The following is a 15,182-nucleotide window of genomic DNA, read 5'->3' as shown; positions in this document are numbered from 1 at the left end:
TCCTGACCCCGGTCCCGAAAATAAACAAGGTTTAATTTTGCCCCTGCTCTCGGTTTTTTTAAAAATTTAATCACGTAAGGGATCGGAATCCCACAAAAACGGGATCACACGGGAGTTTTTGACATCCTAATTGTATTAAGATGAGAGAGACGATCATATTTGTCTTTGTTATGCCCCAAGCCACACCCAAACGCAGGTGTATTGGCCCAAGCTTATAAACAAATAATATGTTAACAAAATTACAATCAACCACAAAATGATCATTTTATAATAAGTTAACGGTCTAAAATTAACGGTGTTAAAGTGAAAGAATTATTTTCTTTTTTCAAGAAAAGACCTTGCCATAAGAACGTTTTTTGTTTGCAAGTTTGACATTTGAAGGACGAGAAGCGCAAAGACCATCTTTCTTTCTGTGATCCCACCCAAATTCTTGTGCGTCTTTGAAGTTGGTGATTGCGATGCTACACGAACTCCTACTGTCACTGTTAGGCTACACAGGAGACCTAATTGTCGACGAGAGAGATCGGCAGTTATCCGTTGGTTTGTCTCCCGACGACCCCATCTCCAATCAATGTACCTTCAAGCTTGCTTCCGACATATCTTTTGTCGAGCCCAGCGAAAGGTATTTCTCATAATCTACTGTTTTTTTTTTTTTTTTTTTTTTTCAATCTTTAAATTTCCCCAAATCACTAGGGTTTTTGAATTTCAATCTTTTTTAAGAGTACGAGTTAAGTTATCGCTTGGTTGGTCGAATATGTTAGAGTATGGGGCTGTGATAATCGAATAACTTGGATAATGAGAGGATTTGATTGACACTTCCCTTGGGTTGCACGAAATTGTTTTACGATAATCCATACTAATAAATCAACTTCGAGTTTAGGCACAAAACTTGAAGTCCTTGCTAGATTTGTGTAAATGTACGTATAAACTCGATATTCATAATCATAATTACACAATGGTTGATCTCATCTCCTAACATCTTTGACATTTCTGGCAACTCTTTCAGTCATAATCAACTTCTAAACATGTTGTTATGGTTATGAATCACAGGGATATTATTGAGAAGACGATTGCTTTAGGGTTTTACTATCGTGAACTTGATCGATTTGCCACCAAGTCACGAAATTTAAGCTGGATAAGGCCTGGGAATGAGTCTCCTACGCCATACACTTCTGTCTTTCCAAAAGAAAAGATGGAGAATCAGAGTGTTTATAGAAGGGCCATTGCCAATGGCATTACAGAAATTCTTTCAGTTTACAGATCTGCCATTTTGCATATGGAGCAGAAGTTACTTTCAGATCATCTACCCATCTTAGCTACAGTTACTCAAGGCCTGAACAAGGTGCAGTATTTTCATCTCATTGTATTACTGTTTTGTTTTTTCATGTTCTTTTAGCTCTTAATGATTCAAGTTCTTTTTTTTTTTTTTTTTTAGTTTTTTGTTCTTTTGCCACCTCTATATGAGCTGATTCTAGAGATTGAGCGTGATGGCATTTGTGGAGGGAAGCTTCTTAATCTTCTACATAAACGATGCCACTGTGGGGTCCCAGAGTTACAAACATGCATTCAGAGGTATTATATATATATATATATATATATATATATATATATATATATATATATATATATATATATATTTTTATCAAAAAGAATATAAAAAATAACAAGCTATTAAACTTTGTATTACGAACAGACTTCTTTGGCATGGACATCAGGTCATGTACAATCAACTTGCATCCTGGATGGTGTATGGGATTCTTCACGATCAATATGGAGAATTTTTCATCTCTGAGTAATACTTTTTCTAAATTTTCTGTTTTTGATACAATACTGTTTGTTGACAGCTGTCTAAATGATGACTTTGATTTTAATGTTTTTAGGAAAGAAGGAAACTCAGATATGAACATAACTGAGAAGTTAACACGTATGTCAGTTAATGATGGAACTTTAAGTGATTGGCATTTGGGATTTCATATTTCCTTGGTACTTAATAACTAAATTTCTTCTTTTTTTATGATTTATTCAAAACTGGTAATTTTCATAAAAGTTTCTTCCAGGATATGTTGCCAGAATATATTCCATTACACGTGGCAGAATCCATTCTATTTGCTGGAAAAGCAATTAGGGTTCTTCGTAATCCAAGTTCTGCATTTCGTTCTGTAGATGCAAAACATACAAAATTAATGGGTGATGAACTTTTGCCACAATCTGAATCTGATAAGATTGAATCCATGCTTCAAAATCTTAAGGAATCATCTGAGTTTCACAAAAGATCATTTGAGGGTTCTGTTGATTCAATCAGAGCTATTGCAGCAAGTCATCTTTGGCAGGTAGAACTGTTTGCTATTTTTTTTTTTTTTTTTTTTTTTACTTTTTATCTTGTCTCTATGATCTGATTAATATCTTGCAAATTTAATTAATGTGTAATGTATGCAGCTTGTGGTTGTACGTGCTGATCTAAATGGACATTTGAAAGCCATCAAAGACTACTTCCTTCTTGCAAAAGGCGATTTCTTCCAGGTAATTTTTGTCTTTTTATTTGTATTTTGTTATATATATTTTTTAATGTGAATTTAATAAGATTTTCACTGTGTATAAAATAGAGTTTTCTTGAGGAGAGTCGTCAGTTGATGCGTTTACCACCTCGACAATCAACTGCTGAAGCTGATCTTCTGGTTCCATTCAGACTGGTATTTTTTTTTTTTAAAAAAAAAAATTCAAAAATGAGTAAATTACACGAATGGTCCCTATGGTTTGGGGTAATTTGCATGTTTGGTCCCTAACTTATGTTTTTAACTCGGAAGGTCTCTACTGTTTGTTATTGTTACACATTTGGTCCCTATTGTTTGTTTTTGTTACGCGTTTGGTCCCTATCTTACGTAAAAAGACAATTATTTAAATAGAGAAAAATGATAGAGTAGGTAAGGTAAGGAGAGAGGATGAGATTGAGGGTGTGTTTATTTAAATAAATTAAAAAATCAAGGGAAAAATAGACTTTTATGTAAGACAGGGACCAAGCGTGTAACAAAAACAAACAGTAGGGACCTTCCGAGTTAGAAAAATAAGTTAGGGACCAAACACGCAAGTTACCCTAAACCATAGGGATCATTCGTGTAATTTACCCTTCAAAAAATTGGATGCAGTAGAACCAATTTATTTCATTTTAAATGGATTGAAATGAAGATTCACATATCTGTAATGCAGGCAGTAACAAAGACTATTAGTGATGATGATAAGTATTTTTCAAGAGTAACACTAAGGTAAAATAATGCATTTTCTATTTCAGAATTGTAACTTGAATAATTAGATATTTATAAACTACTTCCAGGATGCCTGGAATTGGGACAAAAGCAGATGTATCCAAATCAAAATATGTTGATGGTGATTCAAGTTTGTTATCTGATACTTCAATGGAGATGTCACTTGATGGGTGGGATGGTATAGCCCTAGAATATTCCATTGATTGGCCCTTACAGTTGTTCTTCACACAACAAGTTCTCTCCAGGTTTTCTTTCTGACATTTTATCAAACACCTTATGCTCAATCTCAATCCCAAACTCAAATCACAATCCTTATCTATAAAATGTAAACAGGTATCGCAGGATTTTTCAGTATTTACTGCGTTTAAAGAGGACACAGATGGAGTTAGAGAAGTCATGGGAATCAGTAATGCAGCAAGACCACTCGAATTTTTCCAAACGTGTAAATGGATCAACATCAACATCAACATCACAACAGAGAAGACAATGCTTTAGGCCTATGTGGCGTGTTAGAGAACATATGGCATTCTTGATTAGAAATCTTCAGTTTTATATCCAAGTTGATGTCATAGAATCTCAATGGAATGTATTACAAACCCATATACACGAGTCACGTGATTTTGCTCAGCTTGTGGACTTTCATCAAGAGTGAGCTACCTATATATATATATATATATATATATATATATATATATATATATATATATATATATATATATAATTCTTTTATAAAAATATATGTTTTTGCTTTTATCTTATTGTTAAATTAAATTGGTATTTTGTAGATACTTGTCAGCTTTGATATCACAATCCTTCTTGGATATTGGCTCGGTATCAAGAATATTGGATGGAATCATGAAGCTTTGCTTGCAGTTTTGCTGGAAGATTGAAAACCAGGAAACCAATGCAAGCACCATTGAACTCGAGCGTATAACCGAGGTCATTTTTTGCTTTCACCTTTCTGATGAGGGTATTCATGTCTTTTGACATCAGTATTAGTTTTAACATTTTTTTTGGGAAGTACAGGAATTTAACAAGAAGTCGAATTCGTTGTACACAATATTGCGGAGTAGCAGGCTTGCGGGAAGTCAGCGGGCCCCTTTTCTTAGGCGTTTCCTTTTGCGACTAAATTTCAATTCCTTCTTTGAGGTAAAATAGTAATACTCTTTAGAATTATGTATTGAGTTAAATCTCTTTATTTATTTATTTATCTGACTTTGTAATAATTAATGTTGATAGCAAACTGCACAAGGAGTTATGAATGTCATAAGGCCACGTCAAACAATCCCAGTCCTACAACGGTAGCCAGCATTTTTGTCATAGGGTTAATTAAATGTAAGAAATAGCAAAAAAAAAAAAACGTACTTTTCGTTATGTTCTTGTGGTTATCAGATTCTAAGATTAAAGTGTATGTTGGTGTGACGTAATGTAATGTAAATTGTAATTTCTTGATATGAGGATTAGAAATGTGTGTGTATTCATACAGAGAAAGTTGGGAATCTGTTGTTTATATGATGAGTGATTGCATTAATATTTATTTGAAACCAAAGAGATCATTGCATGAAAAAAAAGCCATCACTTAAAATGTTATGATAATTTCTTTTAATGATACAAAGTCTTATGGCAATGAAGAAGAGAATTGATGATTGTGTGTAATAAGGATTGACAAAATGTGTTTAGACTTTAGAGCTCCTCAAATCCTTCTTCATCACCTTCTTCCTCGACCCTCTGAAATCGCATCCTCCAAGTCTCCATCTGTAAGGTTTACATAAACATGTAACAACTTACACACATTCAAATGGGACCATACATTATCTCTTACCTCATCATCAGAAAATCGTAGATGCTCTGCAACAAAAAGCAAATTATTGGGGATTCCTTCTACCTGTTCTCGACCAAGGCTTCTTGCAACATCATCATAACCTATGATTTGCACTCGAAAACCATAGCTTATGAAAACCTCATACATCCATGTCTCCATATTTAGCTGTCAAAGAAGCTATTAAAATGGTGAACATTACAGGTATAGTAAAAAACAGTAAAAAAAATCATTAGAGTATGAGCCAACCTTTGCCCCCTTGTCATTTTCAGTCAACCACAATGGAAATTCACCCACCAACAGACATCCTTTCATGGCTAAATTACTAACCATAAACAGAATCTCCTTAAAAGTAGCCAAATTTGTGACTGGAAAACCCTATAGTAAAAAGTAAAAAGGGGCAAGATCAGATGATGACGATGATGATGATAATGGGATTAGAAGTTAGAAGATGATCCGTTTGTTCACCTGGAAAACCCATATACTTGGTCTGGAACCATTAAATCCTTTATCACGTAAAAGTTGTTGCATATCAGATGACTCCAAAGGAACATGAAGAAGCAAACAGCTTCTTGGAATTTTAGCACCAACATCTATGAATTTCTAAGAAAATCCATCATAAGGATTGTTGCGCATTCAATTAAATATTATCTGCTTTGCTTCTAAAACGTTGGAAGATACTTAATTACGAACCTTGGAGCTTTTGAGATGCTTTACTGAATACTGATTGTGGTGATACATCATAGATTACAGTTGAAGAAGGCCAATTGAGGCGATAAGCCCTAGTATCCATTCCATCTGTGAACATTACAACCTGCAGAGGTAGAGATGGATGATTCAGGAAGTTTAGGGAATTTTGACGAACTTGGTACCTACCTGTTTAGCTCCATCAGCGCCCTTGGTTGCGTTAAGCAGCTTATCATCGATAAATCTAGTGCCAATGCAGTAATGGTGATCCGAATTTTTGTCGAGCTCAAGGTCAAGGTCAGGAGGCACAAAGCAGCCAGCGTAAGGATCGACAAAAAGAGGCTCTGCATTATACAATTAAAATTTTGAAAATCAAGAATGTTCTTTCCTTTGAGCATAAGGTGTTCGATGATATGCCTGAAAGAGGTGAGTGTTTTACCTGGTCGAAGAGCTTCTTGGAAACGATAGGAGGCTCGAGAAATGGCGGATTTGAAGAATAGGTGGTCATGGGGGTCATTTTCGTGGAAGCAGATTTTGGCTGTAACATTGAGGCAGCCATTTTTGTTGTTTCTTTGAATTGAATTGGAAAACAGTGATTGGCGCAGAATAGGAGGAGCTGCTGGGGAGTGTACAAAACAGTGTCCACCTATAAAACACTCAAGTTCCATGATTGATGATTTAGAGCGAGCTTGTTGATCAATTCGATCTTCCCCTGTATAATGCTTCAAGGACAACTGCCATTCGTTTTAATATAAACTACAAAGGGTTAATTTATTTAGACAAAACCGCAAAAAATGTTTTTTTTTTATTTTTTTATTTTAGTTCAAATCATAACTTTTTTTTGTTTTATGGTTGTTTTGGACTAATTTTTATGTAAAAATAATCTTTTCGGAAATTGAAATGATTATAATACCCTTGAGTATTTATTTTCTATTTTTCTTTCATATATATTTTTTTATTTTAACAATTAAAAAATAAAAGAGGATATATATATATATATATATATATATATATATATATATATATATATATATATATATATATATATATATATATATATATATATCCAACATTATTGCTCTTTCATCCATACTCCAACATGACCACCCACCACCATCCTTGAAACCAACTCCGACAACCAGCGTAGAACACCACCAATAACCACCAATGCTAAATCTAACGACACTAAAACATAATGAAACCTTAAACCAAAAATTAAAACCAAACCAAACCATTTTTCTAAGAAACTGCATCAATTCTATATAAAAGATTTGATTTTAGTCCTCGATTTCAACCTGTATCAAACCGATCAAACCAGGAAAAAAACTCAAAACCTTGTTTATAAGAAACTGCATCAATGCCACCAGCTTAGCTTCGATTACAGGTCCAAAATCACCAATTGGCTTCAATTTATATTCACATATTTCCCCCTAAAATCCCCAATATTTATCAAATTAAGATTACAATTTCACAGTTCATAAACCAATCTGGAAAAGGTAATTGACGTAAATATTAAATAAACGAACGAATGATAGATGATTGAAGATACGCTACCTATTGATGAAATAAAAATCATAATAAAGTAATCTGGGTCTAATTCCTCACGGCCGGTAACCTATATCTATGTCGAAAGTCGTTACCGGAGTTTTGAGAATATCGGAGTTGTTGAGACCAAGATTAGTAATGGCGATGACGCTTTCCGGCGAGAGAGGGGGGGGGGGGGGGGACGAGATGTGCGTGATCTGGGGTTGTTGAAACCAAGAAATCAGAAACTAGAGAGAAAATCGACCAACCTTCTTTGTTGGGGTTGGGTGGGTTAGAGGGTTTCAGATCGTCAGTGAGATGATGACACATGTTCTCAATCTTCATTACCTTTATCAGCTTCGCCGGAGACTATGGGTTTGGTTGTCTTCACCGGTGGCAACAAGGAGGAAGTTTGATTTGGAACTTCTTCATCCCAAGAAGTGTGGTTGTTTTGTTGCAATGAGTGTATGTATCTGGTTTTATTTTTTTGGATCATACTTCATGAGAGAGAGAGAGAGACCCTTCTTGATTTGATTTAACATTTATATTTAAATTGTAACACCCCGATTCTCAGGTATTGTTTAAATAATATTTATTGGGTTAAGCTCTACTCGACGAGTTGGTTGCCCTACTCGTCGAGTAGCAGCGGGGTGGGATCGCGTGTTAAGTGACCTACTCGACGAGTAGGAGCTAGCAGATGAAGCCCTAAATCCCGGGGTTTGCACCCCTATTTAAAGGAGCCTCAGCCTCCTTTGGCCTCTTTGCAGTCTTTGAGAGCTCCTTAAAACCCTAATTCGTGTGGTATTCCATTTTGGTGTGTCTTAAGCTTGGAAAGAAGGTTGGCTAGAAGAGAAAAGCTAGAAGTGCAAAGGAATTGAAGCAAGGAAGGTGTGGGAAGCAGAATTTACCTCAGCTAGCATCCCTTGGAGGTATCAAGTTGCCATCCTTACTTCCCTTTTTCCTTTTTGTTGATTTTTTTTTTTTTTGGGGGGGGGGGGGGGGGGTTATGGATTTTGAGGTTGATAAGGTGGGCTATGGGCTAGATCTGAAGTTGTAACTTTAGATCTGGACCCTCCTTAAGTTTTAGAATCATAAAGTTGTTGTATTGGTTGTGAATGAGGCCCTCCTTAGGCATGAGACCCCATTAAGAGCTTAGATTTGGCATTTAGAATCTTTGTAGCTATGCATGCACGTAAAGTTTGCAACTTTACGTGAAAAGCATGCCCTAGAAGCTTGAATCTATGATTTGGAGCCGCTACATGGCTCAAAATAGGTCTGTATGGAAAAAGGACTGAATGGACTCGGCGAGTCGCAAGGTTGACTCGGCGAGTCACATGAAGATGGCCGTGAACTCGACGAGTTGGAGGAACAACTCGACGAGTCCGACGATGATTTCCATAGACTAGAACAACTCGGCGAGTCGGGCGAGTTTTCTACAAGATATGTATGCGTGTATATCTATTAAGTTGCAAGGAGGAAACTCGACGGGTGGCCTTAAAGTTTGATCGAGAATCGAAGGAACTCGACGAGTCACCCCGATGACTCGGTGAGTTGGAATGTGCTTCAAGGAACTCGACGAGTCGAGGTCAACATGGACTGTTGACCTTGACTGAGGACTTTGACTTTGATCAGGGGTTGACTAGTGGGTTATGGAGTACCTTATAAGGTTAAGGACTTACGAGTATATTGTACTATGATAATAGGTGGTGGAGCATGTGTCAAGTGATCCGAGAGTTGGAGTTTACCTTCCGAATCGACATCTGCGAGGTGAGTTATCCTCACTATATAGATAGGGTCTACGGCACCAAGGCCGGCCCTTTAGTTGTTATTGTTATGGTCTGATACATGTGGTTATGATCTGTTAGATTGGAATCAGGGTAGACAGTATGTTATGCTCTTATGATCCGTAGGGATTGGTATGTTAGTGACCTGCTAGGTCGATACTCTAGTTACAGGAGAATTCTATGATTGATGATCAGTGAGATAGATATGTTGATGTTTGTATATGTCAGTATATGATAGTTATACGCATATGGTTATTTGCTTATTGGTTGGGTTGAGGCGGTCCTGCTTTGTGCTGAAGGCCAACATACCCTATGAGCGGTCCGGGGAGACTGTAAGCCCACGTGGCGGACCAGTCATGTTGAAGGCTCAGGATAGATCCAGACAGAATGTAGGCTTGGTAGGGCGGTCCATTCAGGCTGATGGCCCAATATGCATGTTGATTGATTGATTATTACTGATATGGTATTGTTAGTGTGGTATTGGTATTTTGGGGGTAGCTCACTAAGCCCTCGGGCTTACAGTTTTCAGTTTATTGTTTCAGGTACTTCAGGAGATCGTGGCAAGGCGAAGGTGTGACCGTACCACTCCTCATCCTTATATTATGATTTTGGGACACTCTTATGGATATTGATTTGAAAACATTTTTGTAAACAAACGCTGTTTGATTTTATTTATGATTGAAAAAGTTTAAATTTGGCGTAAAATTTATGGATGTTACATAAATAAAAGAAAAAAAAATAATTAAGTAAATGGAAAAAACCAATTAAAAGGGCAAATTCATCTTTTCAAGTTTATCGGAGACCAGTTTTACAATGAAACTAGCCCAAAAGGACCACGAAGCCAAAAATAACCCGTAGTTTGGACCAAAACCCCCAAAAAATGCATATCACAGGGACCATTTTTTCAATTTTGTCATTTATTTATTTATTTATTTTATGTGTCCTCCAAATTCCCGGAACAAATTCTTTAGCTCTAATCCTGTGAATTTCTTCCTAAAGTTTGCAAAGATGTGTCTAACACATTGTCTATGTTCAACATGGGGGAGTAGGTCTGCCACAGCCTGTAGAAGTCCTTATAGTTAACAAACAAGCACATCACATGTAAAAATTAATGAGTATATATTGTATACTAATATATGTTTTTGGTACCTTGTGTTGGTCGAAGATAACAACCAGTCCATTGCCACCACCAAGATCCAAATCAACAACCAAATTCTCAATGAACAAGGTCCAGTTGTCCTTATTCTCAACATTCACAACTGCCCATGCTATTGGGTAGAGATGATTGTCTGCATCCCTCCCAATAGCAATTAAAATATCCCCCTTTACCTGTCCCTTCAAGAAACTACCATCTAATCCTATTACCATTCTATATCCTCTGTTCCATCCATCTCTGAAAGCCTTGAAGCCAACATAAAACCTTTTGAAATAGTTACACCTCGGATTACTTTCTACCCCCACCAAGCAAGTTGTATCCGGATTACTCAACCTAATTGCAGCTTCATAGTCCCAAACCTTGGCATAGTGGTCTTTTAACTTCCCTTCTATCATCCCCATTGCAATAGCCCTTGCTCTTTGGCATTGCCCAACAGATACACTCACTGAAAATAGGGTTCTGATATGACTGGAGTACGCCCAGCGTACTCCAGGGAACATTCATGATCCTCTTGGTCAGTACACCCAGCGTACTACCTTCTTTGGTAGTGCTCCCCGCGTACACTTGTACGCCCCGTGTACTCAGCTAAGCCTGAAAACCACGAAACTTTTGAAGGCCATAACTTCTTCGTTATAAGCCCGATTCTTACGATCCTTATATCCACGAAAAGCTGATGAGAAGCCCTACACTTCTAACAACTCAAACATTTCTTAAGACCTTCCGAACAAAAATCTATTTTCTACAAAAGCCCGAACTGCCACTTTACCAAAATACCCCTAGGCTCCAAAACACGAACCGAACACCCGGATCACTTCTAATACATCACCCGCACCTGAAAGGGCCTAGATCTTACCTTCCCAAGAGTCATAATCCTTATAATGACCGACCTTAGAGTCACCGCCTCAGACTAGGAATCAATTCGAAACAGAGCGTTACACTTAGGATTGAGTCTTTTGTTTCCTTTTAAGCATTTGTGGTTTGACCTATTTAAAGGGTGGAATTAAGAGAAATAAAATCAAGATTGAATTGAACAAATTTTAATATTTTTAATTAGCTTAACCTAGTTTCCTCGCCAAGGAGATTAGGTCTTTTTCTTCTACGACTTCAGCAAATCGCAAGTGTAATACCCATTTTCAGAATAGATCAGTTGAGGACATGGAGGGATCAATATACGGTTTTTGGGAAAAGTCTCGTGCCACGATGTGGTAAAAGGAACGCCATGACGTTGCAGCTGGTGCAGCCTAAGCCCACAAGTTTTATGGTTTTCTCCATATTTAAGGACCTTAACTTTAGGTTTAGATCATTATTTTCAACCTCCACCCTCTTATCTTGAAAATTTTAGCCCCATTTGAGTGTTCTTGGTGTGGTTGTGGTGTTCTTGAAAATTTAAGCCTTAGATTGCATCTTAGAGAAGAAGAATGTTCCTTTTGAGCAAAGATCCAACAAGAAAGCATCCTCACCACCTTCTTGCATACCTTCTATACCTTTGTAAGTCCCCAAGTTTCTACATTTATGTGATATTCTTCTAGATATAGGCTTTAAGCTTGTTCTTCATGATTCAAGGTGATTTGAGTGGATGGATTCCATAAAGTTGGTAGTTTTATGGATCCTTGAGGTACATTTATAATTATATGTTCCAAATCTAATGATTTATAAAGTCTTTGGTCTCAAGCAAGAGTTTTGGAAATCATTTTTTTCATTAGCTACCTAGTTTGGAAAGGACATGCATGTCCATAAAACAATGATTTTATGATGTATTTAGGTGTTATAAAGATTCTTGAAAAGTATGAGTGGATGGCTTAAAGGATTAAGCTCTCAATAAAGAATATGACAATTTGTTTGTGACCAGGACATCGCAAAGGGCTTGCCACAATGTGCTGATACTCTGCATCGTGACTATCTCGTCTTGGCATGCCCATGACGTGGCCAAGAGGTTGATGTGTTTTAGCCATAAGAACATCCTATGTGCTCATACAAACCCTAATGCTTGGATCTAGGTTTCTCTATTGTACATGCAATTCATCCAAGACTATAAACCCTAATTCTAGCATATGATAATCGATATTAATATAATAATGGGTTTAAGATATTACCTTGATAGTTATGTAGCAATAACAATCACAATTCCTCCTTGTAATGAATTTAGAAAGCTTAGAGTCACAAATGTCACTCCTCTAATGGTTCACATACACCAAGAGCAAGAGGATGAAGAACAAGGAGAGTGGAGGCTGCCCAAAATCATCCAAAACCCTAGAGGATCTCATCACCACATTTTTGGGGCTTAAGGGTGCTATTTATACATGTAGGCTATTAGGCTTTTAAATTAGGAAACCCTAATCTGACTGCTTAAGCCCTAAGCAGCCCATGGATTCCTTTCTTAAAGGCTTTGGACGATTTCTAATGGGTTTCCCCATAGAATTCGTCCAACCTTATATAATAGAGTAATCCATAGCCCAATTGTAATTATCTTATAATTACAATTCCAGTCCCTTCAGTTTAATTAATCTCTTTTAGCCACAAAATTAATTATCAATTAATTCTTGACTAATATTAATTAAACAATATGATTTCTCCTTTAATATATTATTCTCACTAATAAATCATAATTAATCCCCTCTCTCCATAATTCATCCTATCAAGTTGCTTTGGTGAAGGCAACCCAAAAGGACCATGCACCATCGGGTCAAGTTCATACCAAAATAGTTATGGACTTAGACACTAATCCAACAGTTTCCCACTTGGATAAGTCTAATAACTATTCCGCGTATGACTTCAGATCCTGATCTGCAATCGTAGCTTTCTAAAGCCGCTGTCAACTCTGATCCTATCAGATACGCGTGTCCTTTAGATAAGGGATCATATATTCCTCCATTCTAGATATCGTATAAGACATGATTTCTAATCATTCGCTCTGTACCATTTCTCGACTTCTGATTTATGAAGACTAACTAATTGAACAAATCAAATTAGCCCTAGCCCGGCCGAGCATTTACATTTGTCATCACTAAATCATCGAGGGGCCCAAAGATATCGCTTTTATCCTACTTTGGATAAAAGGAACGGATAAACTTTGATTCAATGTTCGCTTGCACTCACTTACCTAATTACACACAACAATATGTTTTATAACACCAAGTTACTGGTGCGTTTACATATTATCAACGTGCAACCGATTTGCAAGATACAACTCACACATCTCGGTTTCAAGAATATAAGATTTATCGTCTCACCAATCACTTGTGATACAATTCATGGAGTGATCCAAGTGAGCGTGGGTTTAATCCAATGCTCAAATCATATTCATAAGCACTCATGAACGTTGCATCAAACATTTAGTTATGCCTAATACTCTTTAGACAATCCACACACCAATTCACGACAGTCTTCATTCATACATACTTCCAACATATGAACGACTGTGGCCCGTTTGAATAATTTGACTGTTCTTAACCAATTAAATTATCCAGGAAGTCAAAACATGCAAAGTGAAACACAAGAATAATACTAATCCCATATGGCCTCAAACCTTTTGAGTATAAATAAAACACTTTTTATTTATCACCATATCGATTACTCATTATTTGTTGTTTCAGGTAATCAACTTCTTACTTGAATTACAACACTTGTCCCATGTTCTGAGCATGCACACAATGTTTACCTATGGTTCTTACTTTGTGAAATAGATCAAATGAACACATTTCCAATCATACTCATTTCACAACTCCTAATCCTTTCCACAAGTGATAGAATATCAAATTCTTTCCACTTATAGAATATGTTAGATTCTAACATTTTATGCAATGATCCTTTCGTAATGTCACTGCACTAAAGTCACAATGACTATTGCCAATGAAATTACAAAGTCCTCTATCGGGGATTGTTACAAGACAATACCATAGATGTGATGTCTCTCACTCAAAGTACATTTCTTTGAACATCCATTTGCATAAAGTTTCTAATCTAGACATAGATTCTCAATATCTAACTCCCAATATGGAAACCTTTCCATACTTACCATATGACAACATATTCTTAATAGAATATTATCTATTCCTAATAATGTCGATATACTCCATCCAATACTATACTTCCAACTACTCACAAGCGACCAATCCTCGGCGAACTTTGGATTGTCCTTTGATAGTTGTTTAATTATCTTAGTCAAAACCGATTCTTGTCCTTTTTCCCTCTAAATGCGCTAGACATTTGGAAAATTTTAGAATGATCAAATATTATAGCATTTGCAATCAATCCTTTACCCGAAGCGTATGGGACACGATTCATAATGTCTTACATAAAGATTTGATACTTTATCAATCTTCTGCCATAATATTTTATGTACTATGTTCTCACAATTCGAATTATGAAGGGGAATGCCACAATTATAATCGAAATTTTGAGAACTCACTATGTACTCTTGACTAAATTTATTAACATTCCACAACCTAAGCCTTTAGATTTGAAATGAAGCATAATATTCTCTCCCTTAATTATAGCAAAACAACTATTCAACCCTTACAACTTTGCAAAGTATGACTCTTGTTTTCTATAATTAATATTGCTAACTTGCAATACTTGCCTTAATAATCATACAATCATAACATTTATGCTCCAACTATCATGATGATTATTATAAACATAACACTTATGCTCCCACTAGCTTTGACATGTATTCAGAAAACAGCTTAACTTCCAGAAAAACAATACTTATTGAATTTCTTAAGTTTATGTTTCTAATACCTAATGCTATGATAATTCTTTATCAAGCCTTCTCAAACTTATACAACTTTGCTTTAGATACCTCATATGTGTGTCTAAACAATTAATACTAATTTCCAAATCTCACAATTTGAATCATGGAAAGGGATACCGTAGCCATAATCGAATTCAAGAATACTATTTTACAATCACTATCTTCTTAAAATCTCTATTAGTGAAAGCATTTCCTCACA

The 15,182-nt window shown here is 36.2% G+C and overlaps 2 protein-coding genes across 2 annotated transcripts; one reads left to right on the top strand and one right to left on the bottom strand.

Moving 5' to 3' along the window:
* Positions 1–353: 353 nt before the first annotated feature.
* LOC145009298 (gamma-tubulin complex component 4-like) lies at positions 354–4,795 on the top strand. The gene is made up of 14 exons (XM_078968000.1): positions 354–622; positions 1,051–1,342; positions 1,436–1,572; positions 1,694–1,792; positions 1,881–1,983; positions 2,058–2,330; positions 2,437–2,520; positions 2,604–2,690; positions 3,205–3,260; positions 3,329–3,505; positions 3,594–3,908; positions 4,046–4,199; positions 4,287–4,409; positions 4,500–4,795. Exons 1-14 carry the CDS (start codon positions 459–461, stop codon positions 4,563–4,565), a joined length of 2,130 nt encoding a protein of 709 aa, XP_078824126.1. The 5' UTR covers positions 354–458; the 3' UTR covers positions 4,566–4,795.
* A 26-nt stretch (positions 4,796–4,821) lies between these two features.
* Positions 4,822–10,631, bottom strand: LOC145010689 (S-adenosyl-L-methionine-dependent methyltransferases superfamily protein). The gene is made up of 10 exons (XM_078969196.1): positions 10,224–10,631; positions 7,073–7,196; positions 6,860–6,951; positions 6,206–6,500; positions 5,956–6,110; positions 5,773–5,893; positions 5,548–5,672; positions 5,329–5,457; positions 5,083–5,247; positions 4,822–5,015 (listed from the first exon to the last, which is right to left on the bottom strand). The coding sequence occupies exons 1-10, from the start codon at positions 10,629–10,631 to the stop codon at positions 4,944–4,946; spliced, it is 1,686 nt and encodes a 561-aa protein (XP_078825322.1). The 3' UTR covers positions 4,822–4,943.
* Positions 10,632–15,182: the final 4,551 nt, after the last annotated feature.

Source organism: Lactuca saligna, chromosome 8 (genome assembly GCF_052625555.1).
Source record: "Lactuca saligna cultivar CGN05327 chromosome 8, ASM5262555v1, whole genome shotgun sequence".
NCBI lineage: Eukaryota > Viridiplantae > Streptophyta > Magnoliopsida > Asterales > Asteraceae > Lactuca > Lactuca saligna.
The sequence above is the reverse complement of the archived record's forward strand: the minus strand, read 5'-3'. Positions and strand labels throughout refer to the sequence as shown.